Source organism: Lytechinus variegatus, chromosome 4 (genome assembly GCF_018143015.1).
Source record: "Lytechinus variegatus isolate NC3 chromosome 4, Lvar_3.0, whole genome shotgun sequence".
Lineage (NCBI taxonomy): Eukaryota > Metazoa > Echinodermata > Echinoidea > Temnopleuroida > Toxopneustidae > Lytechinus > Lytechinus variegatus.
The window spans coordinates 63,441,417-63,467,201 of NC_054743.1; the positions used below are offsets into that span (position 1 = coordinate 63,441,417).

Here is a 25,785-nt window from a genome sequence, read left to right on the forward strand (position 1 = left end):
GTACATTAATACATAATAATGGCCCACATATATAGCGATTATTTTTCTTTGTGGTCGAAAAATCTTGGTAGGGCTTGAGCGAAGAAGAGAAATAGGGAGGGAAAGAAGTAGAGAAAAAGTGGATAGACAGAGCGAATGAAACAGTGGAATGGGGAGAAAGGAAAAAGAAAAAAAAAACAGAAAAAAGCGAAAGAGGGAATGAGAGTAACGGTCCTACTTTAGGCCTTTTGAGATAACCTAATGGTGTTTTTGAGAATGAAATTATGATTTTCTTAAACCTTTTTCTGCAGGACTATCCCCACAACATATTTATCTTGGTGCCCCCTACAAAAGTTCAAGGCCCCCAGTGCACCCAAAGCTGAATAAACCCAGCTACTTCATGCACTGATGAGATCGAGTCAATGGATTGCATCATTTCCAAGAGGTTCTCAATAACATTCCTGAGATGATGAAAAGGATGTTGGTGGCGATAGTGATAATGATGAACATTGGTGATGACGGTGACGATGGTGGTGATGATATTGGTGATCATGATGATGATGCTGATGATTATGATGGCGATTATACTGGTGATACGATGACAATAATGATGGATGATGTTGTGATGATGGTGGCGATGATCGTGATTTGATGAAAATTATATGGTGATAATAATGATGGCGATGATGATAGTGGTAATGGCGATGATTATGATGATGATGGATGAGAATGATGTTGGTGGTGATGATGATGATGATGGCAATGATTGTGGCGATCGTGATGGTGGCGATGATAGAGATGATGTTGGTGGTGAACTGGTGATGATGTTCCATTCCTCCTCTACATCCCCTCATCTCCATCGCCTCCTCATCTCTGCTCTCAGCTTCCATCTCTCATCGTCATCCCTCCATCCTTTCCCTCATAATTTCAATCCCTCCTCTCATCTCCATCCTTCCTTTCATCTCCATGCCTCCTCTCATCATCTCTATCCCTCTCATCCCCATCCCTCCTCTCATCATCTCCATCCTTCTTCTCATCTCCAACCCACTTTTTATTACCATCCTTTTCACATCACCGTCTCCATCCCTCCAATTTCAACTTCATCTCTCCCAAAATGTCCATCTGATCACCACAGCACTTAACAGTGAAATGTTCAGCAGAAAAAAATACATGGGAGTAATAGAACCCAATATTCACAATACTTTTTAGTAGACTCTTTATTTTCTATGTAACAATGTGATAAACTTGATCACAACTATAATTACTAAGTAACACATAATTTTCTGTTATATCTTACAAACAGTATAGCATAACAAAACATGGTCTTGTTATGCTGTTGAAAAAAACATACATAAAGAAAATCAAATAGTGCACCATTCCTGGTATATCTGTTTACTATTTATATATTCACAAATTCATGTGTGCCCAGTCATACTTTTGCCTCTTAGTATAAAAAGCAATTGCCAGTCCAACTTCAGACAAATAATTCCTGCTATACTTCCTTAAAGCCTGCTATATTTGTATACTATTTGTACATATTCACATATTCATGTGTGCCCATACTATATTTGTTGATTTGTAACTCTGATTGAGAACAATATCCTTTGCTTTGGGTGCGAATGTAACAATATAGACAATATTAAAACTACAATAGTAACCATACAAATTAACATGTAATAATTAATTGCCTCTTTCGGTTTAAGAATATACATTTCAAAATTTATTGCATATACATTTGATAACCATGACAACTAACTTAACCCTAACTTACGTAGAGGGCTCTTTCAAGGTTAAGTCCACCCAAGAAAAATGCTAACTTGAATACATAGAGAAAATCAAACTAATATAGTGCTAAAAAATTTCATCAAAATTGGATTTAAAATAAGAAAGTTATGACATTTTAAATTTTCGCTCATTTTTCACAAAACAGTGATATGCACAAATAGGTAAGTCGATGATGCCCATCACTCACCATTTTTTTTTATTGTTTGAATAATAAATATTTCATTTTTTAGAATAGATTTGATTTGACAATAAGGACTAACTTGACTGAACTATATTAGCATTAAACAATGATAATTTCACATGTTCAGGGAGAAATTAATTGTTGTATCACTTGACAATGAGGAGAAAATTAGAATATTTCATATAATAAAATACAAAAGAAATAGTGAGTGGATAACGTCAGTCTCCTCATTTGCATACCAGCCAGGATTTGCAGATAACTGTTTTGTGAAATTAAGCGAAACTTTAAAATGTCAAGACTTTCTAATTTTACGTCCGACTTTGATGAAATTTTCAGTGTTATGCTTGTTGGATTTCTCTCTTTTTATTCAAATCAACTTTTTGTTAGAGTGGACTTGTCCTTTCAGCACTTCCTTACAATTTTGTTTTATAAATAAAAACAAGCTAAGTACGGTTTGCAATCCATGTTGTCTCAACTTAGTCAAACAGTTGGAAAGATGAAGGGGTATGAAATGAATTATTGACAAAATTATTGTAATTTCAAATATTTGAAGATCTGCAGTCTGCACCTCTTAATAAAAGAAATTAGACCATTTTCAATCTTCACCTTGTCTTGAACAATTTAGAAGCAAATACAATTTTAATATATCACAGTTAATTTGCTAAACACACTAGAACCATACCTGGTATCTTCTGGAAGAATTACATAACATAAAGGATCCACATAAATTTCGCATTACCATACCCAAAAATTAATTTGAAATGTTACAACTTCTTCGAAACCTATAAGTAAATTTTTTGTTCAATTCAAACAATGTATAAAGAAAAAAAAAGTAAATTCATTATTCAATTCAATTGTCCTTTCTTTTAAAGAATTTGACAATACAAGAAAAATAAATTTCACTTTGATATGCCTGCATGAAGTGCGCAAAAATTGATTTATTGTATCTATAAAGCTGTGTTTACCTCATCGATCAGGGGACTGCCGCTCTGATGCCCAAGTCATTGGAACTCTGTATTATTTCTGCTTGTGAAAGAAATGGAAAGGCCATCGCTTGTCGAGTATGAAACCTCTTCTCATCATCCCTGGTACAGCCCAAGTGCTTGTATCCTCCAGCAGACCCACTGTTACCAATGGATGTTGCATTAAAAAAAAGCTGCGACAGTAATCGATAACGAAAAGCAAGTTCTTAGATTTTGATAAAAAGTTAAGTTTTTCAATTTCGGCAGAATACATTCATTTTTCAATAAACTATTCAAGTTTGATAATTATAAATACCCAATCTATTGTCAGTTGTTAACCCCCCCCCCCCCCCCCCCCCCCACCCTTCAAAACTTCGAAAACAATAAAAAAAAATCAAAGTTATTCAAGAACAAAAATAATCAATGACACTTTCCTACAAAAATTGTAAACTTCATAACTAGTTACATGTACAATGTACATATGCCGGCTACTGAGACATTTTCAAATCTATAAGTTAGTGACATGAAAAAAAAAACTTTTTAATATGTGGAAGAAGCGTAAAAATACAAAAATAGCACACTCTCGCCATTGGAAAATGAGCAATATTATGTCTAGAGACGGAAAATTAACTAAAATAAGTAAGTTGACCTCGCATAGCTAGTTGAGCTGACTGCCTCACCCCCTCACTCAGTCACAATCACAGCACTGCACAGCCGGTCGCCCAGCCGGCCGGAGGGCGAAGCACCGCATCGGTGTTCTTTCCAGGTGAACTATCTCAAAATGTTTGCATTAAGTATCAGTTTTGTGAAATGCAATAACTTTGAATAAGTACAGGAAATGTGAAAACGGAATATGAAATACAAAATAGCACACACTCACCATTAAAATATGTAAAAAGTGACGGAAAAATCAACTCAAATTTGCAAGTTGTAAGTTGAATGAACACGGCTCGCCGGCGGTATCGGATTATTCTCGTTGCAAGGGAACTCGCTTTATTTTCTTTCAAAATAGCTCAAAATGCACTGAAATGTCAATTTTTCTGTCGAGAATGTATTGAAGAAACATGGATTATGCGGGAAAATACTTTTGAAGTAAAGTTTGAAATTTCATTTCATGAAATTTTGAAGAAGAATTCAAGTGGTCGAGTTGTCCGATTCAGAGCCAACCCTGGACAACTCGACCGGGACGAGTTGTCCAGGGCAGCGGGTCGGGCTGTCCAGGGTCGGGCTGTCCGGTGGTCGGGCTGTCCCATCGCGTGGCATATTCACACTCACAGCAGTATTCTAGCAGACGGGGCAGCCGAGTAACTTCGAATAACACCAAATTATTATCTAAATAAAGTAGTTAGCTGCAAATTTTGAGAACCAGACGATATCTGATAGTGAAGACATGGCTGTGGAGCTAAAGGTAAATTCAAGAATCACCATAATTCTTATGTATTTTTGCATTTGTTTTGTGAATTAAGTTGTTAATGTGAGTCCTGTCGGTCTGTTGCTGTTGCAATTAAGTTTGGATGCACGCCAATAAATATGATGAATTGCAGATTGTGAATGTGAGGAGGGACGTCATAAATACCAGGTACATGAGAGGCAAAGAGCTAGAGATAGATATTGTTCAGGAGTTATATGACCAAATCTCAGATTTAGGAACCACTCATTCATTTATTTGTTTATGCGCACTTTTGTTTACAATCATGACGTTTTGTATTGCGATCATCATCAAGCTCTCGCGCTTTGACTTTTCAAAAAACCCTCCCAAAGTTGTAAAGGCTTCTAACGACAGCCTGATTCATTATTACCTGATTATGCTCATCCGCTGTGTTGTATATAATCAAGACTCAAGAGTCAAGTTATGTGTTTTATTGTAGAAATTCTGAATCTTTGTGAGGTACAATTTCAATCGAATAAAGACTGTTGATCAGTTGATTTATATCTTGCAAAAATCATAGAAATTATTATCCCTGCAAAAAGTTGATTTGAATTTTGAAATAGAAAACATATCAGACAAGCTGATAAAAACATTAAAATTTCATCAAAATCAGATGTAAACACTAAAATGAGAAATTTATGACATTTTAAGTTTTGCTTTTTGCACTAAACTTATGGTAGGGGGTCCTAAAGCTACGCGGGTCCTAATGCTGCACACCACTCATCGTGCATGCAGTTTTTAATGGCAAATGCGCACACTGTTTGTGGAACTGTGACTGCAGAGTGACGAACGATTCCTATTCCATTTTTTCTACAGAGGCTGCAGTAAGTCTCTAAATGCAGAGAAAACACACAACTGTTTGGAATTTTGGAGTTATATTCACTTTACTTTCATATTATCCTATGATAATGTGAACATATTTTACAAATTGAGGCACAGGAAATACTATTTTTTTATTGATTAATGGAGTGCATAGTTTTAGGACCCCTTCTACATCGGGCGGCAAAATCAAGAGGTGTTCGGAAAACACGGCAGGATTTTCGTATTACGTGAGTTTTGCGATATTCATGGTTAATGATCTTGAAAATGTTTGCAACAAATTAGTTAAAGATAATTTGTTCAGATATTGAAATTGGCATATTTTTTATTGTTTGAAAACAAAGTACATAGCTTTAGGTCCCCCATCATACACATCACAAATTAAAAAGTAGATGATGTTGTTACAGTGCTTACATTCTTTTTTAGTTTATTATATATAATGTGTATGTAACTGATTTTTTTTTATTTAAACAACACGGCTAAAATTTCATCACTTTTTTTCTTACATGCAATTGTAATGAAATCTCAGCCATACATACAGTGTACCAATCATTAACATTTACCAGGCATCAGATGAAAAGTACTTCATCTACATTCATGAAAATGTGCAGAAAGCTTACCAATCTGTGTTTGAACTGTATTTCTTTGTTATTCTTCAGACAAGTATTTTGAAATAATCTATAAGATACATTTTGCAATACCATGTGAAACTTCAACTGACAACCCTTACTTTTCACTTCCGTTTCAAGCAAGTGCTGGTACTTCTGCGCTGGTAGTTACATAGAGTATGCTGCAAACCTGCACTGTCATGCATGGTGTCGGGGAGGGGGTATGGGTCTACTCGTTTACAAGAGTCCTTTCCTGAAACCTGTCAAACAGTGTTGAATTATGAGCTATTCATGAAATATTACATTTTTTGTTCCTCATATTGCACAAAACAATGATCTGCACATTATGAAATGCACTAAATCAGCGCTTCTCAACCATTTTTAACTCGAGGACCACGTTGACTCTCAAATTTTTTTCGAGGCCCACCTACCAAAATGTTAAGAAAGCGATGTGACTACTTGTCTTGACTCAAAGATAGACGATGATTTAATAATGGGCATAGTGCGTATAACTCTCAGTAGCCCGGCCTTTGAGCCCCTCCTCTAAACGTATACAACCATGACAACATAACAGCTTAATAACAAGCTAAATAACTTCAACATTTGACACACAAATATGACTTTGCATTACTGCCAGTCATGATGAATCCAAATTTAATGTATTCAGGGTCAGATTTTCTTAGTTACATTCAGAGACTTTTCAATTTGATTCCTCTTTCGCCCTTCTTAAATCGCTTTAAAAAGGTCCATGAAATTTGAACTCAAAGCCCTGAAGCATGCTCGAAACAAACAGGTCAAGAACTAACTGCATTCGCAAAGGTCCGGTAAATGGGAGACAACTAAATTCTACACAATATGCATGCATGATAAGGTTCACATCAAAGTTAGATCGAAACCATCATAATCTGTATGCATATTGCAACATGCATAAAGCATGCTTTACCTTTGATTGACCCACGTAGACCGATGAAAAATAACATATTTGGGCTGTCGGACAGGTCCAGGTCTTTGAAACATACTATAGTTTATCCCCCATTTTTTCTTTCTCTGGAGCTTCTCGCGGACCATCAGTTTGAGAAGAGCTGCACTGAATTATCTTCTTTTTTTTGGGGGGGGGGTGAGGGCTACTCTTTCACAACCTACAGTATTGCTTAAATTTGCAGCACGGAATAAGCTTTAACCTTTATACAGCAAATGGGTATTTCCAGGGCTCTTTTGAGTCTGGGTGGGGGGGGGGCAAACTGCCTGAGCCCCTGTTCAATTTTTCCCTGGCAGTACACATTATGCAAATGCAGGAACTCATACTTCTGTATTTCTTTTAAATAATTCAACTTTCCCTCATGTTGTAAGTTTTCTGAACTTTATGGAATTGGATCCTCATCAAAATTTATACGATTTCAAATTTTTCATGTTTCATTCAGAAGATGATTAAAGATATGGTAAGTGTACAATGTATGACATCACCATCTCCCCCATTTGCATAATGACCAGGATGAGTATAAAAATTGCATTTGTAAAATAAAGTAAAACTTGACATTACCATTAAACTTATTTCAGATCTGGCTATGTTTGTTGAATAAACTATACACAGTTTAGCCTTGGTGAGCAATTTATGCCATATGAAATAGAAAGATTTTAAGTTTAAAACAGGAAAAAGTATGTATTGGGGAAAAAAGAAACTCTTGATCATAGTACATGTAATTTGTTTTTTTGTCAATATTTTATTGTTAGTATGCTTCCATCAAACAAACTCTAGTCTACATGTAGGTTGATTTCACTGATTAATGCGCATCAGTAAAACAGAAAAAGAGATGTTTTGCTGACGAAATTGTATGCTTGTGCCAATATATTTTGTCTCTGTTGATATATTTACACATGTATGTTTCTTAGTAATATTTGAAATATAATTAATGCATAGATGTTTCAGAAAATCATTTTCATGTGACCTACATTCTTGTCAGCTTTGATGTTTATGATAAGATTCCTCAGCAAAATTGAGATACATCAAATTGACGCTTCAGAAAGTAAATTTTATTTGAACTCTGTTCTTGTCACACTATGTGTTTATTATCAGATGTCTTTGCAAAATTTGAAATACATATTTCAGAAAGTCATTGTGATATTTTATTTGGACTGTTATGTTCTTGTTTTGATGTTTATAAACAAATTTCTTTGCAAAACTTGAAATAAATTGATGCTCCAGAAAGTTATTTTTATTTGACCTCTTACATTCTTGTCACCTTTTGCAGTACATGAGCGGTTTCGGTAACGAGTTTGCGACGGAAGATCCCCGTTGTCCTGGAGCCTTACCGGAAGGTCAGGTATGTCATTGTCTAATGGACAATAATTTTATTTCATTTCCTTTTATTTGTTTCAACAATCTCGACTGTAAGTTACAGCAATATAAGATACAAAGTACATGTAATGTACAAATGGGCATTTTTACTTTAACTGACGTTACTCGGCACAATTTTACACACTTTTCATTGTGTGTATGATTTTCTCTAAAACAACAAATGATGAGAGTTTGCTTTTAAGCAAATTCCCATCATTTGTTGTTTTAGAGATAATGTAAATGTAATTGTAAATGACATTTGTATGTAAGCAAAAATGAACAGTTATCATAACTTGATAATCTGAAGATCGTTAGCATGTACATACCATGTTCCACGGAACTAAACCTTGATGAGAAATAATGGTTGATTGGCTAGTTAGTGCTAAACAAAGAAGAATGAAAGTTACTTTTATTTTGTGTATAGTGATATATGATGTAATTGGATAATTCAGTATCACATACTTTCAAAATGAATATGGCAGATTGTCATTCGTTATTCTTAAAGAAATGATACTGAAGATGGGTGAAATATTAATTGAGAAATAAGAGCGTAAGAAGAATGCAATTGTACATAATGAGTTAAAATGGATTTCTAGATTTTTCAGTTATGAGTTTTGTTAATGTAGCAGCTCCAATAAAGTCATACCTTATCAAATTATGATAAATGATATATCTGTAAAGCACTTTAATGGATACGTCGTTGTGATGTATTAATTGCTATATAAAGCGGATTATTATTATTATTATTTATATATTTCCAGATTATGATTAGATTAATTTTTCCATGTAATGTTTGTGAATGTATCTTTTTTGCATTGTAATTGTAATCACTTTGCCCTATGACTAGTTGCAAGTATGAATATCTCTCTTTCAACAGAACAACCCTCAGAAATGCCCTTATAACTTGTACGCTGAGCAGCTGAGTGGGACGGCATTTACGGCTCCGCGGGTCCACAACAAGAGATCCTGGCTCTACCGACTCCGCCCGTCTGTCGTCCACACCCCCTTCAAGCCCATCAGCAATGGGAACATGACAAACAATTGGGACAGCTGGCCACCAAATCCTAACCAGGTAACAGGAAAAACAAACATGATAAAAAAAACTATGGTTTTGATTATGCTTCAATTTTCTCTTCAGCAAAGTAAGGCTTTCCACTAATGCCAGATTTCCACCATTGTTCTTTCATTCTTCTTTTATTTACATTCATATGGGTTTTTGCTATTCTTTCACATCCCATTCATTACTTAAAGGACAATTCCACCCCAACAAAAACTTGATTTGAATAAAAAGAGAAAAATTCAACAAGCATAACACTGAAAATTTCATCAAAATCGGATGTAAAATAAGAAAGTTATGGCATTTTAAAGTTTCGCTTATTTTCAACAAAGTAGTTATATGAACGAGCCAGTTACATCCAAATGAGAGAGTTGATGACGTCACTCACTCACTATTTCTTTTGTATTTTGTTATATGAAGTATGATATATTCTAATTTTCTCCTCATTGTCCTATGAAACAAAGTTTTATTTTGCCCTGAACACGTGGAATTCCATTAGTTTAACATTTTGTGCTTCAGGCAAGGAGGTCCTAATCGTCAAATTCGTAATAATTGAAATATTGTATAATTCAAACAATAAAAAACAAAAGAAATAGTGAGTGACATCATCGACTCTCTCATTTGGATGTAACTGGCTCGTTCATATAACTATTTTGTTGAAAATAAGCGAAACTTTGAAATGTCATAACTTTCTTATTTTACATCCGATTTTGATGAAATTTTCAGCTTGTGCTTGTATTTTTCTGAGGTGGACTTGACCTTTAAAAGAGAATGAAACCATTGGAACAAGATAGCTTGTGTGAAAAAAGAAAAAATCAAAGAAACAGATCAACAAAAGTTTGAGAAAAATCGGACAAATAACGAGAAAGTTATGAGCATTTGAATATTGCGATCACTAATGCTATGGAGATAGCAAATTGGCAATACGACAAAGATGTGTGATGTCACTTGTGAACAACTCTCCCCATTACTTTAGTATATATTTCACTTGAATTGCCTCTTTTATCACATCTATCAATAGATCATGTGTTCTTTCTACATGAGGGCATGTAATACATATTTTTTAAGAATACATCATGGATAAAAAGTTTGTATCATCATAAGAAAAAGCAAAAAGAGACATTTTGAGGGTATTTTATAGTCCACCAAAGGGAAAGTTGTTCATCAGTGACATCACACATCCTTGTCGCATTGCCAATAGGAGGATCTCCATAGCATTAGTGATTGCAATATTAAAATGCTCATAACTTTCTCATTATTTGTCCGATTTTTCTCAAACTTTCTCTATTCTTTTCTTGATGTATTGTTTTTTTTTGAGATGTGAATTATTGAATTTGAATTTTTCAACAATTTTTTTTCGTTTCTAGCTGCGTTGGCGTCCATTCGATATGCCCCATGAAGGCTCCGGACCAGTTGACTTTGTTCAGGTTAGTGTGCAAACCCAGTTTTGTCAAAGTTAAAGGTCCTCCAACCACCTTACAAATTCAAATGTACAGTTTTGATTATTTGTGAAAATAAAATGGCTCTTTACAATCTCACAAATCTGGGCCCAATCTGATAAAAAAATGAATGTGTTATTGATCAGATCAGCCAAAACTCTTTATAATCACAGGAATCTGGGCCTCGTCTGACAAAAAGGAATGTTTTTAGTCGAAACTATGGAAAGCAGGCAGTGCAAATATAAAGAATGCATGTGTCTGTTCAAATTGTATTCTAAATATGTTACATATAGTCATACATGTATCCTTTTCTTGACAAATCAGTGTGCTTTTCTCTACATTTCCGAGATAAAAAATTGTGCCAATAGTGGATTCCTTGTATAAGATTTCATCAATCACAACTACATGTAAGACCTACCCTGATCAGTTAGGTGACATCATGTAACCTTGCATTCTTTATTTTGACGGTGTTGCAATCAAATCCTAATATGTATGTTAATGTTATATCCAAATGAAAATTATAAAATGAAACGAAGTCAGATGGCCAAATTCTGATGATGTCTATTTGTGCAAAATCATAATTCTTATGATAATTCAAAATTCAATATAACCCTAATATATAACTTTTTCAATTTGGGTGGCTGTCGCAAAAAGGAACCCTTCCCGAGATGGATAATGAACATCTATTTATGCTCCAAGATTTATTTTTATGGTTTTCATGTATTCAATTTATTATTTTTTTAAAAATCATGATTAGGGTCTGAGTACGGTTTGCGGAGCAGGGGATCCAAGGACCCGACACGGCACTGCCATTCATATCTATACCTGCAATGCGTCCATGTCAGATAAGTAAGAAACCATTGTATGAATGCAATATTTTAGTGTAAAATATTATTTTTAGAGATTTTTACCATTTTAGCATATTTGCTGATATTATTTTGATAAAGTTCTTCCAGATTTCATCTGGAGCTGTGGCAACCACCCCCCCCCCCTTCAAAAAAAAAGAAAAACCCACAAAATTAATGATAATGAAACCACAGGGAAATAATGGATCTTAACTACTGGTATTATGATATAGAAGTAGAAAATTCTACAAAGTTCATGGGCACACTATCGTACAAATATCCATGCTTGTAAATGGCTTTTGCTAGTTAATATATAAAACAATCCTGTACAGTGAATTTGACAGCGTATGGATTATGAAAATTCATGAAAGCAACTACATGTAAATGGTGTGTTTTCAAGTTCATGTCATTCAATATGTTATTGTTCTTTTTATTTTGCAGGAGTTTTTACAATTCTGATGGAGACTTTCTCATAGGTAAATATTATTTCACCATACATGAGCTTTTTTTTTGTAGAGAAATGAAAATATCCTCTGACCAATTGATGATGACGATGATGATAAGGAGGAGGATGATTGTGAAGGCGATAGTGATTATGACGATATTGATTATGATGAAGATCATGAAAATGATCATGATGATGTTGATGATTAATGATGATGATAATGATGGCGATGATTATGATGAACATGATATGATGACGATGATTATGATGATCATGACGATGATTATGATGGAGGTGGTCGTGATGATGAAGAAGATGATTAAGATCATGAAAAGGATCATAATGGTGGAGATGGTGGATGATGAAAATGATGATAATGAAGATGATGATTATGAAGATGATGATGATGAGGATGATGATGAAGATGATGATGATGATGATGATTAGGATGATGAGGATGATGAGGATGATGAGGATGATGATGATGATGATGATGATGATGGTGATTGTATCTGTAAAGTATTGTAGAGAACGAAGAAATCATTGAAGATGATGATGATGATTGTCTCTGTAGAGTATTGTAGAGAACAAGAAGAAATCAATGTTATAAGGTACTGGACATGTGAAGTTCAGGGCTAAATTACTAGTTTTCAAGCTTCATTCTTCAAAAATTTATTAATTCATACTATTTACAAGCTTTTCTGCTAGAGGCAAGGTTAATGATCGAATCTGTTACATGTATTTCACACAAATTATTTATTTTTAAAAATTGTATTTAATCCAGTTCCACAGGAAGGGGAGCTCCTCATCTACACCGAGTTTGGGAAGTTGATGGTGAATCCTAACGAGATCTGTGTTATCCAGGTAAATATGAGCTGGACGTCTTTGTCCCATTTCATCGAGATAACAAATGCACAATTTCTCTATCAGCCAATCAAATGAAGTGATTTCAATGTAAAGGTGCTATTGTGAATTTGTTATTTTAACAAGTTTTATGAAATGGGCCTCTGTTTATGAAGAGATGCCGGTATGATAAATTTTGAGGGGGATCCATGGCTGACCATGGGGGGGGTCATCAGCACAGGTATGCCCATGTAACTGTTGTACTTGAATATGGTTTTCCATAAACTTTAAGTTATCAGATTGTACAATGAATTGTTCAGTTTATTGTGAATGCCCTTTGTTGAAAGCCAGGAAGTGTGTCACAAAGCAAATATTCAGTGGTATACATGTACACTGATGGTGGTGATCTGTAAAATTACATAACACTTGATAGTTAAAAATGAATTTAATTTTCCTGATTTTTATGTTCTACTTTCAGCAAGGAATGAGGTTCAGTGTGTATGTGAATGGACCTTCAAGAGGCTATATTCTAGAAGTTTTTGATGGCCACTTCACCCTTCCTGACCTTGGTCCCATAGGTAAGCTTTGGTGTTAGGTTGGTCCAATACAGGGGCAGCATTACAGGGTAGGCTTGTGGGGAGCAGTGAGCAGTCTATGATTTTCAGGCAGGAGGGAAAAGAAAAGGAAAAAGAAGGATGAATAAAAAAGGGGGGACGGAAGAAAAAGGAAAGAAACCAGGGTATTAAATAAGATGTTTTGATTGTCTTACTTTATAATGCCCAAATTCCCTGACTCTGTCCCTGGTTCTGTATATGGCAAGCTGTAAAGTGACATGACATTATGCTATTTGCAATGGTCTTAATATCTCAGAGGGTATAGAGTTAGGATTGTGATGTGGTTTACGGTACACCATGTGGAGTGTTATAGAAACAGTGGATAGAAGAAGAGAAGAAGTGGATAGGCGAGAAAGTGGAGATTTGAGAATAGAGTATTCTTTCTTGAAAATAGTCCTGAAAAGGACTGTAAACCAGAAGGAATGTTAAGTGAGAACAGCTTGAGTAGTAGAGCTGATGAGGAGATGCTGGCTTGAGTCGGCGAGTAGAGATGATGAGTAGTAGAGAGACTCGACGTTTCGGACAGGTTGACTGTCCGTCTTCAGAGAATACTCTATTCTCAAATCTCCACTTTCTCGCCTATCCACTTCTTCTATCCACTGTTTCTATAACACTCCACATGGTGTACCGTAAACCACATCAGCAATTGTACATGCCACCATGCAAACCTTCAAACAACATCTGACTCAGAGTTAGGATTGTAATAGAGTTTTTGGTTAAGCATAATGTTAAGATAAGGATTAGGGTTATTTGATTTTGGAGTTAGGGTGTTAGGTTTGGCTTAACATGCAGATTTTCCATTGGAGCTATTGTCTCCAGAGCAAATGTTATGGAACTGGCTGTACATATTTCATTCAACGTTTATGCTGAGAAACTAAATGAATTGGACTGAACTCACCATTTTGTAGGACTTGAAGCCATGACCTTTTGACTGAAAGACAAGAGTCGCACCACTAATCCATGATGCCCCACCAGTTCCTAGCTCTTAATATTCAGCTCATTTCTCCTTCCCATGTTTTCATAGGGGCCAACGGACTTGCCAACCCCCGTGATTTCCTGACCCCGACAGCCTGGTTTGAGGACCGTCCAAGCGATTACACCATGATCAGCAAGTTCCAGGGCAAGCTCTTCTCGGCGAGTCAGAAGCATTCTCCGTACGACGTCGCAGCGTGGCACGGTAACTACCATCCTTACAAGTACGACTTGGACAAGTTTATGGTGATCAATGCCGTTGCTTTCGATCATGCAGTAAGTATGATTGTTTTTTTTTTAATGATAATGATTATTTATTATTATTATTTTGGGATTCCTGCAGCATTGTTTTCCATTTTGATTAACTGAACAAAGTGTTCATGAAATATTGTTTTCATAATTTGCTTGAATTCAACTGGGCCATGTTGCATAACTTATGGTGTCTCCAAAAATTTGAACACTACATACAACAATACAAAAAGAGAAGATGAACTACATTGGAACCCAAAAATCCCTAACTTGGCCATCATAAGATAAAATGAAATTATATTTCGTATGAAAGAAGACAGTATACCCTTTGTTTGCTCATAGTTGCAATTTGTGATCACTCATGCTTGCATGTTTACTAATTATAATATGCAATAATGATTATTTTCAGACATTGCTGTGATCATTGAAACATAGCACACAATGCTTTCGTGATCATGACTGTATTTCCTATTTTTCTGAGAGATGAGTTGAAATGCTTTCATTTGATATGCAATTTTTGAGTATTTCTATTGGTATTACATGTTTTGCAAATGATTGCAGACGAACCATATCCGACTGCTGTTGATCTAGTTCATGAAACGTGGACATGAGGGTAATCAAGTTGTCACTGATCGTCTTGCACAAGTCTTAGGTCACATGATGAAGGTCAAAGGTTATTTTTGTGTTAGTTTGACGATGTATTGTAACTTTAATCGTATGTTGTGAATGGAAAAATGAATAATTCATCTCATTCTCTAGGATCCGTCAATCTTCACAGTCCTAACCTGCCAATCCAACAGACCCGGTACTGCCATTGCTGACTTTGTCATCTTCCCACCTCGTTGGTCTGTTCAAGAGCATACCTTCAGACCACCATACTACCACAGTGAGTATATATATATTCCAGCATTGAAAATGGATGGGAGCGACAAGCGATTCCACTCTCGTGTGCTTTTGAATCGCTCTTGCATCTGCCTAAAACTGCCAAGTATGTAGTGACTCCCAACATGAAAATTGCACCGGTACTCGCCCATCCAGTCTCCCATCTACGCCTGCATAGTAGCCAGACAGCCAGGCCATTGCAGCTGCAGTTTTTATTTCCATGCGTTGTCACTTTCTGACGTGTAACTGAGTGGAATTTTTAGAATCACGGGAGTGGCGTTCCAGAAGATGCGCAGCACCTGTCTTGCCGTAACTTTGATAGTGAGACAAGCAGGACAAACTGCAATGTTAACCCATGCATTGAATCATGAGAAAAAAAAAGAATGGCTCTCAAAAATGAAAATGACTCAGATGGTAAAATGAAAAATGGCTCTCAAATTTTTTTCAAAATGGCTCCCTAAAAATAAAAAGTAATTTTAACACTGATATATTCTCCATTTTCATACACCCCTTTGTCTATTTCTTCTCCTATTTTTGTTGGCTCTTATTCTGTTCGGAGGATAGGGGTGGAGAAGGGCGCCTTGATCTAAAGGATATATATATATTTTTTTTTTTATTGAATAAAAGGGGCATTACAGAGTTACATAGGATTGACTTTTTGATGATCTTGTTTTTTTCTCTTTCCCTTCCTCCTCTTCCTTCTCTCTCATTCTTGTTCTTCTTTCCCCTCCTTCTTCTCTCGTTCTTCTCTCTCCTCCTTTCTCATCTATCCCCCCATTTTCCCTCTTTTTCATTTTTCTTTTCATTGTATTTTCAACAAAATTTTGAATGGTTTTTACAATATCTTTATGGTGTTTTCTTTCTATCCCCCATAGGAAACTGCATGAGTGAATTCATGGGTCTTATCAAAGGAAAATATGAAGCAAAGGTAAGATCATGCATAATAACACCCAATAACAGTTTTTTTTTTCTTAAACATGTATGTTCATGTCTGTCACTTGAGAATAATGATGGTAATAGGTCCATTTATAAAATAATGATAATGATAATAGGCATTTATATATCGCCATCTATCTAGAAATATTCTATTCTGAGGTGCATTGTCATTGTTATTATAACCCCAGCTTTAGCTCGGGCTGCCTCTCAGTGCTCATGCATTCAAGGAATTAATCCCGCAGAAGACCTATTCACCTCACCTGGGTCGAGAGTAGCACAATGTGGATAAATTTCTTGCTGAAGGAAATAACGCCATGGCTTGGATTCGAACCCACTCTGTTTTAAAGTCAGAAGACTTAATACTTGGTATCATATAATTGCTACAGCTGTAGATGAGCTGCCGTAAAGGCGAAAAGCAGTCAAGGAATAAATCCTACTGGGTTCCCATTCAATTCACCTGGGTTGTGTGCAGCCAATAAATTTCTTGCTGAAAAAAAGTAACTTCTTAAGTAAGATTTGAACCCATGACTCTCTGATTAAAAGGCAAGAGTAACACCCACTACACCAGGACACTCTCACACCACATGATGAATCATTTGCTGTAAAGGCGTCCGCACACCTTACGATTGGTCTGCTACTCAATTTTGGAATAAAACATAGTAGAATTTGATGCTAATATTGAGACTTGGAATATCTTACTGTGTAATGTTCAAAATCATCGTACGAATACCTATGTTCAAATCTGTGACTATGCTATCATCCTTCTTTTAGAATAAAAGCAAATTTGATATCTAGTCGTAATGACGTCAAAGCAGTCATACAATTGGTTACAATTTTAAACTAATTTGGCCTTTACTCCAAAATAAAGGCTTGCAATCTTTCAAAATGGTTATATTAGTATTCCTTCAATGATCGATTTTAACCTCAAAGAAAATGATATGTTCCATTCACATTTTCAGAAAATGAGCAAAATGCGATTTGTTCCGAAATCGGATCGCGAACAGTCGTAAAGTGTGCTTTGGCCTTTAAACATACGCAAATACATTTACATGTATTTCTGTTTATTAAAAGGGAATTCAGTGGTTCCCAAAGTGCGCACCACTTGTGTGGTACCTGTACATCAAAATGGTGCATGGAAGTCACTTTGGAGGATAAGAAACTTAATCTTCTAATTTTTCAATAAATTGTTTTATTTTGTATTCATGTTTATGTTAGTAATAGGCCCAAAATCACAAAGGTGGTTTTGAAAACCCACAGTTAAGTCCATGGTTTATGCAGATTTCCTGTATAAATTACGCTTAATTTAGCGCGTATCTGGTGCGTGTATAAAGATGTCCAATGCTGATGCGCGCATTTGTCACAGTGCGTCAAATTGAAGCAGGTTACCATGGTTATATACGCTATTTTATTCATAAGTCCATTGTTTTTATTCATGAGTCCACTCTTCAAACAGTGGACTCATGAATAAAATAGCGTATCTAACCATGGTAACAGGCGTCAATTTGGAGCACTGTGACAAATGCACGCATCAGCATTGGACATGCTTTCTACACGCGCCCGATATGCGCTAAATTAAGCGTAATTTACCGTATACAGGAAATCTGCATAAACCATCAACTCGATCGTGGGTTTTCAAACCCACCTTTGTGAATTCTGGCCATAGAGTTTGGGACCTGCTAAAAGGCCTTGGGTGATCTTATTCAGGTTTCTCTGTAGCATTTGAGTGTTTTCTATTGATTTTTTTTATTTGTTGTTTGTGTGTGTGTAGGAGGAAGGATTTCAACCCGGCGGTGCTTCCCTTCATAGTATGATGACACCCCACGGTCCAGATGCTACGTGCTTTGAAAACGCTTCCAACGCACCTCTCAAAGCTGAACGAATTGCCGACGGGACGATGGTGAGTACAGGATACCTTTTGATATAAAGACGTGTTATAATGGAAAATGCACAATTTCTATAGCAAGTTCAGTATCAGCCAGTCAAATTGCTTGATTTCAGTAGCTTAAAACTGATATTGCAAATTTGTTATAAGAGTTTGTTATGAATTGGAACCCAGAGTGAACAAAGATTCCAGCTCTAGAAAACGATCTCAAGATGAGTTGGAACTAGGGCCGAGTCAAAACGTTTAAATGCCATTCAGACAATTGTAAAAAGTTTTCCTATTTTGACAACAGTTTGACTGGGAGACAAAAAAAAAATCCCTTTCCATAAAAAGTGCAGAAATTTAACATTTGACACCTTCGCATCCACAGGCCTGCCAACTTCTCCGGGTTTTCCGGAGTTTCTCCGTTTTTCAGAATTTATTGCGGCCCAAAAGCGGAGAACTCCGTTTTCTTTGTATTTCAGATGATTTTGTTTTTTCATTGGGAAATGACGCACTTTCCGTCTGCATCTGCCTACGGCTCTCTTTCTCTCTCTCTGAGTCCTCTCAATGTTACATTTACGTACGTACGTTAATTAAACGCATGCACTACGCGCGCGTACGTGGAGTTCAGAGTTCAATGGATAAGAACGCGTGATGGGCCTGTGCTCCGTGTGTGCATATACGAAGCGCAACAAGCCACGGCCAGCGCGCTATTTATCCGACAGCGATCGTGTGTATTGACATTGGACAGTTCGCCCGCGATCGCGAGGATTCATAGCGCGTGTAGTGCGAATGTAACTCTATGCATACGGTACGGTACGATGCAGCGCAGCGCTTGCGTGCCTCCGCTACTATACTACTACCGTTCTGGAATACCGTGTGGGAAATGGATTGTTTCGCCAGCTGAGGGTTTAGAAACGGTAACATTTTAAACTAATATCTTCTCATGATATTTTTATATGTGCTTTGTACTTAGTGAGCTAAATGCTTTGGATTTTACAAGTCTGCCGTTTCAGTGCCGATTCTTGCAAACTTTTAGACCCCTGCTGTATTTTTTTTAGTCTGTGAACTGTCATGACTGTGTCATGATCCAGGAATGATGCCAAAAGCAAAAGGGCACACTCAAAAGTTTCGCGACGTTTACAAAGATATGGACAAACTTGAACAAGAATTTAATCTTTATCAAATAGATCAAGATGTTGATGAAATTGTTGCAAGTTCAAATACAGACAGAATCGATGAGAAATGGCACAAGATAGGAGCTATTAAGGATATCACAAGGCACACAGAGAAGTACTCCCTCCTATGCAAAACAATGAAAGCAGTTCTGCTAATTTTTCATAGCAACAGTGACTGTGAAAGAGTATTTTCCATCGTGGTAAAGAACAAAACTAAGCAGAGAGCAAGCCTGAGCACAAGAACATTAAGTTCTCTGATGGTACATGAATTGGCTATGGAGAGTAGAAAGAAACTATGCCATGCTTGTACTTACTCAAGAGAGGTAATACATGGTGCCAAAAAAGCCACTATGAAAGGCTCCAGAGAAAGGACAAGGCATAAAAAGCTCAAGAAGGTCTCCAGAAGGCCTGTTTTTAAGGTGAAATTTCCTAAATGTCCTCCAGCTTCAAGGGGGCTCCTCCCCCTTGCACCCCGCCGGGGCCTTGCCCCTGGACCCAACAAGGGGCCCTAAGGCGGGCCCCTTGACCCCCGCCGTTGGGAATTCAGCTTTCCGCGCGATTCGTGGACTCCTTTTTTCCATTTTCAAATGTTGGCAGGTCTGCATCCATGAAATGCCCATCTATATTCCATATTTCCTTGAAAGCATGTTGATTTAGTTGGGGACTAAAGAAAATGAAGACTATTCCCCTCTTTCTTGACTCTGAAAGATTGATTTCCGTCACATTAGGTGAGCTAACATCAGTGTCTACATGTGGGACTTGAATGCCATGTTCTGGCAAAGCAAATTAAAAGATTACAAGTACTTCGGCTGGTCCTTCTCCCAGTCGATGCATTGGTAAAGGAGGAGCCCAGCTCATTATCCATGTCAACAGCTATAAAACAATGTCATAGCAACATGCAACATCCCGAGCAGTAATAAAAGCACACTCAAAATATTTCAGTTTCTGTATAAAAAAAAGTGCAGGCTAATTTTAATTCATTCTCTACAGTATTTCTGTATTTTTATATTAAGACCAGCTAATTATAACATGCAGTAAATTACAGACCACTCACAGTGATATTTACATGTACTTCACTCCTAACCCCCCCCCCCTTCCCATCATTATATTAAAAATGTGAGAAAAATCATTAGATTTACTTACTTAGTACATGATATTACAACTGAAAAGTGAGTTGCAACTTGCAAGGAGTTTTCTCCAAGATGTTGGTAGTGCATCCTACAAGTAGCTTTCCCCAAACCTTCACAGCATGGGTCTTGCAGGTACATATACTTGAATGAAACTGACCCACCCATATTCAATCAGGCCTTACATGCATGCACTCTTTAGTAAAGCCCTGTGCCTGTTGAACCTGACTTGCATAGTTTCCTATCCAAGACGTGCACCCATTGAAATTCTTGTCCCTATTCAATAATGTCCTTGGTTTCAATATGTTCCAACTGGAGTAAATGAAGTATGTCCCTATTTCAATAGCTTCCACCTGGACTAAATCAAGTATGTCCCATATTCAGTTGTTTTCATTGTGACTAATTTCTATTGACATTGTATTTAGAACTTTCTTATTTTACATCCAATTTTGAAAGAATTTTCAGTGTCAAACATTTGTTTGATTTTTCCTTGTTTAGTCAAAGCAAATCTTTGCGGGGGGTGAAGGAAACTTTACCATTTTAACTGTCTAAAGAAAAAAAAAATTGAAAGTCTTGTTAGATTTCTCCCCAGGGAGTGTAGAAGGTGCGTGGAAATTGTATAGGGGTATGGGGACAAGCCACGCCAAGTGCGGCAACAGGTAATTTATTTAATGATTACAGATGTTGCTATATAAGAGTGGAGCATCATTATGGTATATATTTCAGACCGTTTGTATCTACATCTTTTACCTCCAGGCATTCATGTTTGAGACGAGTCTAAGTTTAGCCCTGACTGAATGGGGAGACAAAACTTGTCAGAAGGTAGATCCAAGCTACTACGAATGCTGGCAACCACTTCAGAAACGTTTCAAATCGGAAGACGGCCAAGCGATGGCGTGAAACCGCTCAAAGTGGAAGATTCGTCAGCAATATCGATTCTGTTTCTCCATTCTTGCAGTCACATGGCAGCTTCGAGATCATTATTTTTTTAAAGGGAAAAACTTGTGGTGGGATAATTGTGAGATTGCATTTTTTCTTTTTCATGTATCAATAGGAAAGATATCCTGTTTAAAAGTGCATTAGCATACATCCAACCCCCCATAGCTGAAATGTTCAGGTAAAAAAATGTTTGTAGTTACAGCCATGGATGTGGTTGAGGCTGGCCTCAAGGCCACTATTGCTGGCCTCGGTCTGAGTCACATATAAAAAGTCTATGGGAGGTGGTTTTCTCCAGCTGCCTCGTGACTCGGCCTTAGCACTCAACTTCATCCCTGGTCCCAGCCACTTGTTTCTGTGTGAAGAGCATTGGACTCTGAACAGACTAATGGGGCATTGCAACTCGTACTCCATTTCATGTTCAGTTTATTCACTTTTGCTATTTATATAGTTGGAAATTATCTCTTATGGGAATTGGTATAGTATTATGGGAAGTCTTCCAATAACGGTCCCATTGAATGAGTTTCATGTCAGTGAGAAAAAAAAGTAATGCATGAATTCAGCAGACCGGATCAAACAAAGATTATGAAGAAAATGTTTTTTTTTCTGTTTGTTGCTCTCCTTTTAGCCCAGATTTTATTTCATGCTGCATCACACATTGGGGAGTGTTTTGTTTTAATTGATCATGTATTCTTTTTTCATTCATGGAGTGTTTGTTAAATCGAAAATATATATCATTACACAGTTCGCATGGATGAGCTTTGTAATTGGAAAGGAATGGTCACCGGTCACTTTAAAAAATCCTAAAGGAAGTGAAAGTCGACACTGAAGTCAAGTACATGTATCATGGGAAATCATTGTATGGTTCATTTATGACCAACAATATCCAATAATATCACTTGATCAATATAATATCTCTACGTGACACAAGGCGTTGAAATCAAATTCAATTGATCTTTAATCATATGTGTTACCTACCCCATTAGCAAGTTGTGCAATATTAATTGTTTTCAAATGTAATTCATTACTACAATCATTCAGCTTTTCACACACAAGGATGCTGTTGTAAATATCCTTATTTCTTCATACAAACATAATTTAGTTCAATTGTTGTGCACCAGCTATTTGATTTGAAAGCAGATTTGTTAAATACCCTCTCAACAACACTATCTGGCTAGCATTTGACGAGCTTTATAGTCAAGAGCAAAGGTTTCTCAGTTGGTAATTAGTGAAATTTGCATGGAAATAAATAGTTCCAGGAGGTTTTTTCATCAAGAATGCTTGATTGCTTTGAATCCAATAAATGGCTACACAGCTACAGCCAGAAAGATAATACAAAGCTAAGAGTACATTGTATATGCATATATTAGATGTGCTATATGAATGAACTTATTATTTTCATTATACTATAGTGTGAGTACAAGATTATATTTTTCAAAACTTTCATATTTAAGTCTTTGGCACCGAGTGCAGAACAAATCAGTTTCCATCATTGGATGTTTTCAAAAAATATTTTAAAAATGTTTTAGAGAGTATGATATTTATTTTTACCCGAAGGAGCAGACCCTCCCCCCCAAGCCCAACCAACTATTGATCTGTTCATTCTATGCAGAACAATCATCTAAAGCACAGGTTCGCAATTACTTTTTTTTTCTCCAAGTTCAACATATAACCCCCCCCCCTCCCAATTCACCCAGCATTTGAATAGGGGGCCTGTTGATTGGCCCAAACTGCTTTGATATTTGTTAATAACAGAGAGCCTGCAACTTCAACACAATTTTTGAAGAAAAAAAAAATTTCTTCATATAATTATACCTTTTTTCAGAGCACGTTAGCATGTGCCATTTTGCAAGGCATGACATGTGTGGCTAATTTAAGGACCCGTAATGTAAAAGAGTGGATTGGAAAATGTACTGAAAGTTAATTATTTGGCACAAAGTGCACTACAAAATCAAAGCTCCTATTTTATGTTTTGAAATGTATTTTGAAGAACCGATTTTATGTTGTTTTGCTTGTTTCTGTTTTGATGAAAAGTGTATACCAGTAGGTATTGCAGAGAGTACATGTATGCCCTGAAATATTGACTACACAGAGTATTCATTCCCTGTATATGTCAAAGCAGTAGCAATCAAACTTTGTTTATTCAGCCATTGTAAATACCACCCTTTAAAGAAGTTATCATGATTTTGCAGCATGTTTCAGTTCTTGTAGCATTCATCCATGTAACTTAAAGTCTTGGCTAATATGGTTAAAATTGTTTTTCTATAAAACATAGTTAATTAATGTTGAACTTATTGTCATTTGCTTCATTTTCACAAAGCGTTTGTGCTCCTGCGACAGTGGTCTGAATGAAAAAAGTTCAATGAAAGAAATTCTCAATAATACATGCTTATTATATGGTATATCGTTCTTAAGAGGTTCAGTGAAAATGGTTTACTACTAGATTAGTGATACATCTTTTTCTTTCCATTTTTGTTTTGAAGTGCCAAGACTTAGGGGGTGTTGCAAGAAAATATTTGCAATCAGTTGCAAATATTCTGTTGCAATTTTAAATTGATGGATCAATTTTGACTGTAGCAAGTCAGATTACACTCCTTTCAAGAAACACTTTAGCAATCAATCACATGTTTTTATTCAATTGCTAAACATGATTGATTTAGGGACCGAAAATAAGACTTGCAATTGATCGTAAGTTTCTTGCAACACCCCAATTATGACGATATGTGATATTCGCTATATATAGACGGTTATTATTGTAAAAATGCACTTTTTTATGAAAAGTGCTGTATTGTTGTGCATACAAGAGAATTATCTCCTGTGTGATAAAGTTGTGCTATCATGTTTTCCGCAAACAATTCAAGAGAGCATATTGTACAGTCATGGAATAAAATATGTCATATAAATTCAAGTGTTTTGTCTCTGTGTATTACTGTTACTTCTGATGTATACAATTTAAGTTGATCAGCTTATGTAAATTAGTACCTCAAAACCAATCAAAGGTCAAGTCCACCCCAGAAAAATATTGCTTTGAATTAGTAGATAAAAATCAAACAAGCACAACAATGACTATTTCATCCAAATCAGATGTAAAAGAAAGTTGTGAAATTTTAAAGTTATGCTTATGTTTTCACAAAATAGTTACATGCACAATTAGAAAGTCAATGATGTCTCTCACTATTTATGTTATTTATTGTTTGAAATATTGTATAATTCAATGTGACAATAAGGACCAACTTGACTGAACCATGAAATGTTAAAACAGTGCTAATTCTACATGTTCATGGAGGACAATGAGAAAATTATCATATATCGTATAATAAAATAAAAATGAAAAAGTGAATGGGTGATGTCATCAGCCACCTCATTTGCATACTGACCAGGATAAGCATATAACTGTTGTGTGAAATTAAACAAAACTTCAAAATATCATCACTTTCTTATTTTACATCCCATTTTCATAAAATTTTCAGTTGCTATGCTTGTTGGATTTTTCTCTTCAATAAAATAAACATTTTGTTGGGATGGACTTGTCCTGTAAAATTGATTCAAACCAGTGGTCTTCATAGCACTACCTCCAGTCCTAAACTACTAAAACCTGACCTCACCCATAATGCAACATTCTGAGTGTAGTCTTGTAATAAAGGCCCACTTGAATGATAACACACCAATTCACTACTCAATACATACATACCATCTTATATGTTGCCAAGAAGCAAAACGGGTACTTCCCTCTCAAAATAATTTTCTCTATACAAGTAAACTGAAAAGCCTCTAAAGCCCAGCGCACAATATACGATCCGATACATGGTTTGAAAAAAAAATTGCACTTTGCATTAAATATGAACGTTCCAAGAAGTAAACTTATTATATTTGAAGTTCGGCATAAGACTACCAATAATAAAATCAAAATTTGGCGCAAATATTCACTACTGAATGACACGCACCGTATAAGCTAAAACAACAACAAAATTTGGCTTTGCGGCAAGCCCTGTGGACGGAGTAAAGTGCAAATCGGCTTCAAGTCGCAGTAGATGATGACGTCATTAGGATTTGGAATTGAATTCGATTTTATTCCTACAGGGAGGCTTGAACTAGATTGAATTTTGATTTCAGTAGTCCAACCACTTTTATGAACTGTGATCGCGAAGATCGTATTGGTTGTAATTTTCATATAAAAGTTTATTACAATTTCTTTGAAATTTAGATCGCAACGAGACGTATAGTGTGCGCTGGGCTTTAGGGTGTATTTTACGACTAGCTATTTATAACCCAACGTCAATGAAAGACCACAGGCAATATT

The 25,785-nt window shown here is 36.1% G+C and overlaps 1 protein-coding gene across 3 annotated transcripts in view; it reads left to right on the forward strand.

Moving 5' to 3' along the window:
- The window catches only part of LOC121414491 (homogentisate 1,2-dioxygenase-like), a 34,382-nt gene extending 12,826 nt beyond the window's left edge, over positions 1-21,556 (forward strand). For 2 of the 3 annotated variants that reach the window (XM_041607687.1, XM_041607686.1), the window contains exons 3-14: positions 8,013-8,084; positions 8,976-9,170; positions 10,523-10,582; positions 11,352-11,443; positions 11,881-11,915; positions 12,669-12,748; positions 13,206-13,305; positions 14,366-14,589; positions 15,322-15,448; positions 16,320-16,372; positions 18,149-18,277; positions 21,306-21,556. In XM_041607687.1, coding sequence (XP_041463621.1) covers positions 8,013-8,084; positions 8,976-9,170; positions 10,523-10,582; positions 11,352-11,443; positions 11,881-11,915; positions 12,669-12,748; positions 13,206-13,305; positions 14,366-14,589; positions 15,322-15,448; positions 16,320-16,372; positions 18,149-18,277; positions 21,306-21,449 — 1,311 coding nt within the window. In that variant the 3' untranslated portion in view covers positions 21,450-21,556. Of the gene's footprint in view, positions 1-4,197; positions 4,316-8,012; positions 8,085-8,975; positions 9,171-10,522; positions 10,583-11,351; positions 11,444-11,880; positions 11,916-12,668; positions 12,749-13,205; positions 13,306-14,365; positions 14,590-15,321; positions 15,449-16,319; positions 16,373-18,148; positions 18,278-21,305 lie in introns of those variants that run through there. The other variant, XM_041607689.1, reaches the window with a different exon arrangement.
- Positions 21,557-25,785: the final 4,229 nt, after the last annotated feature.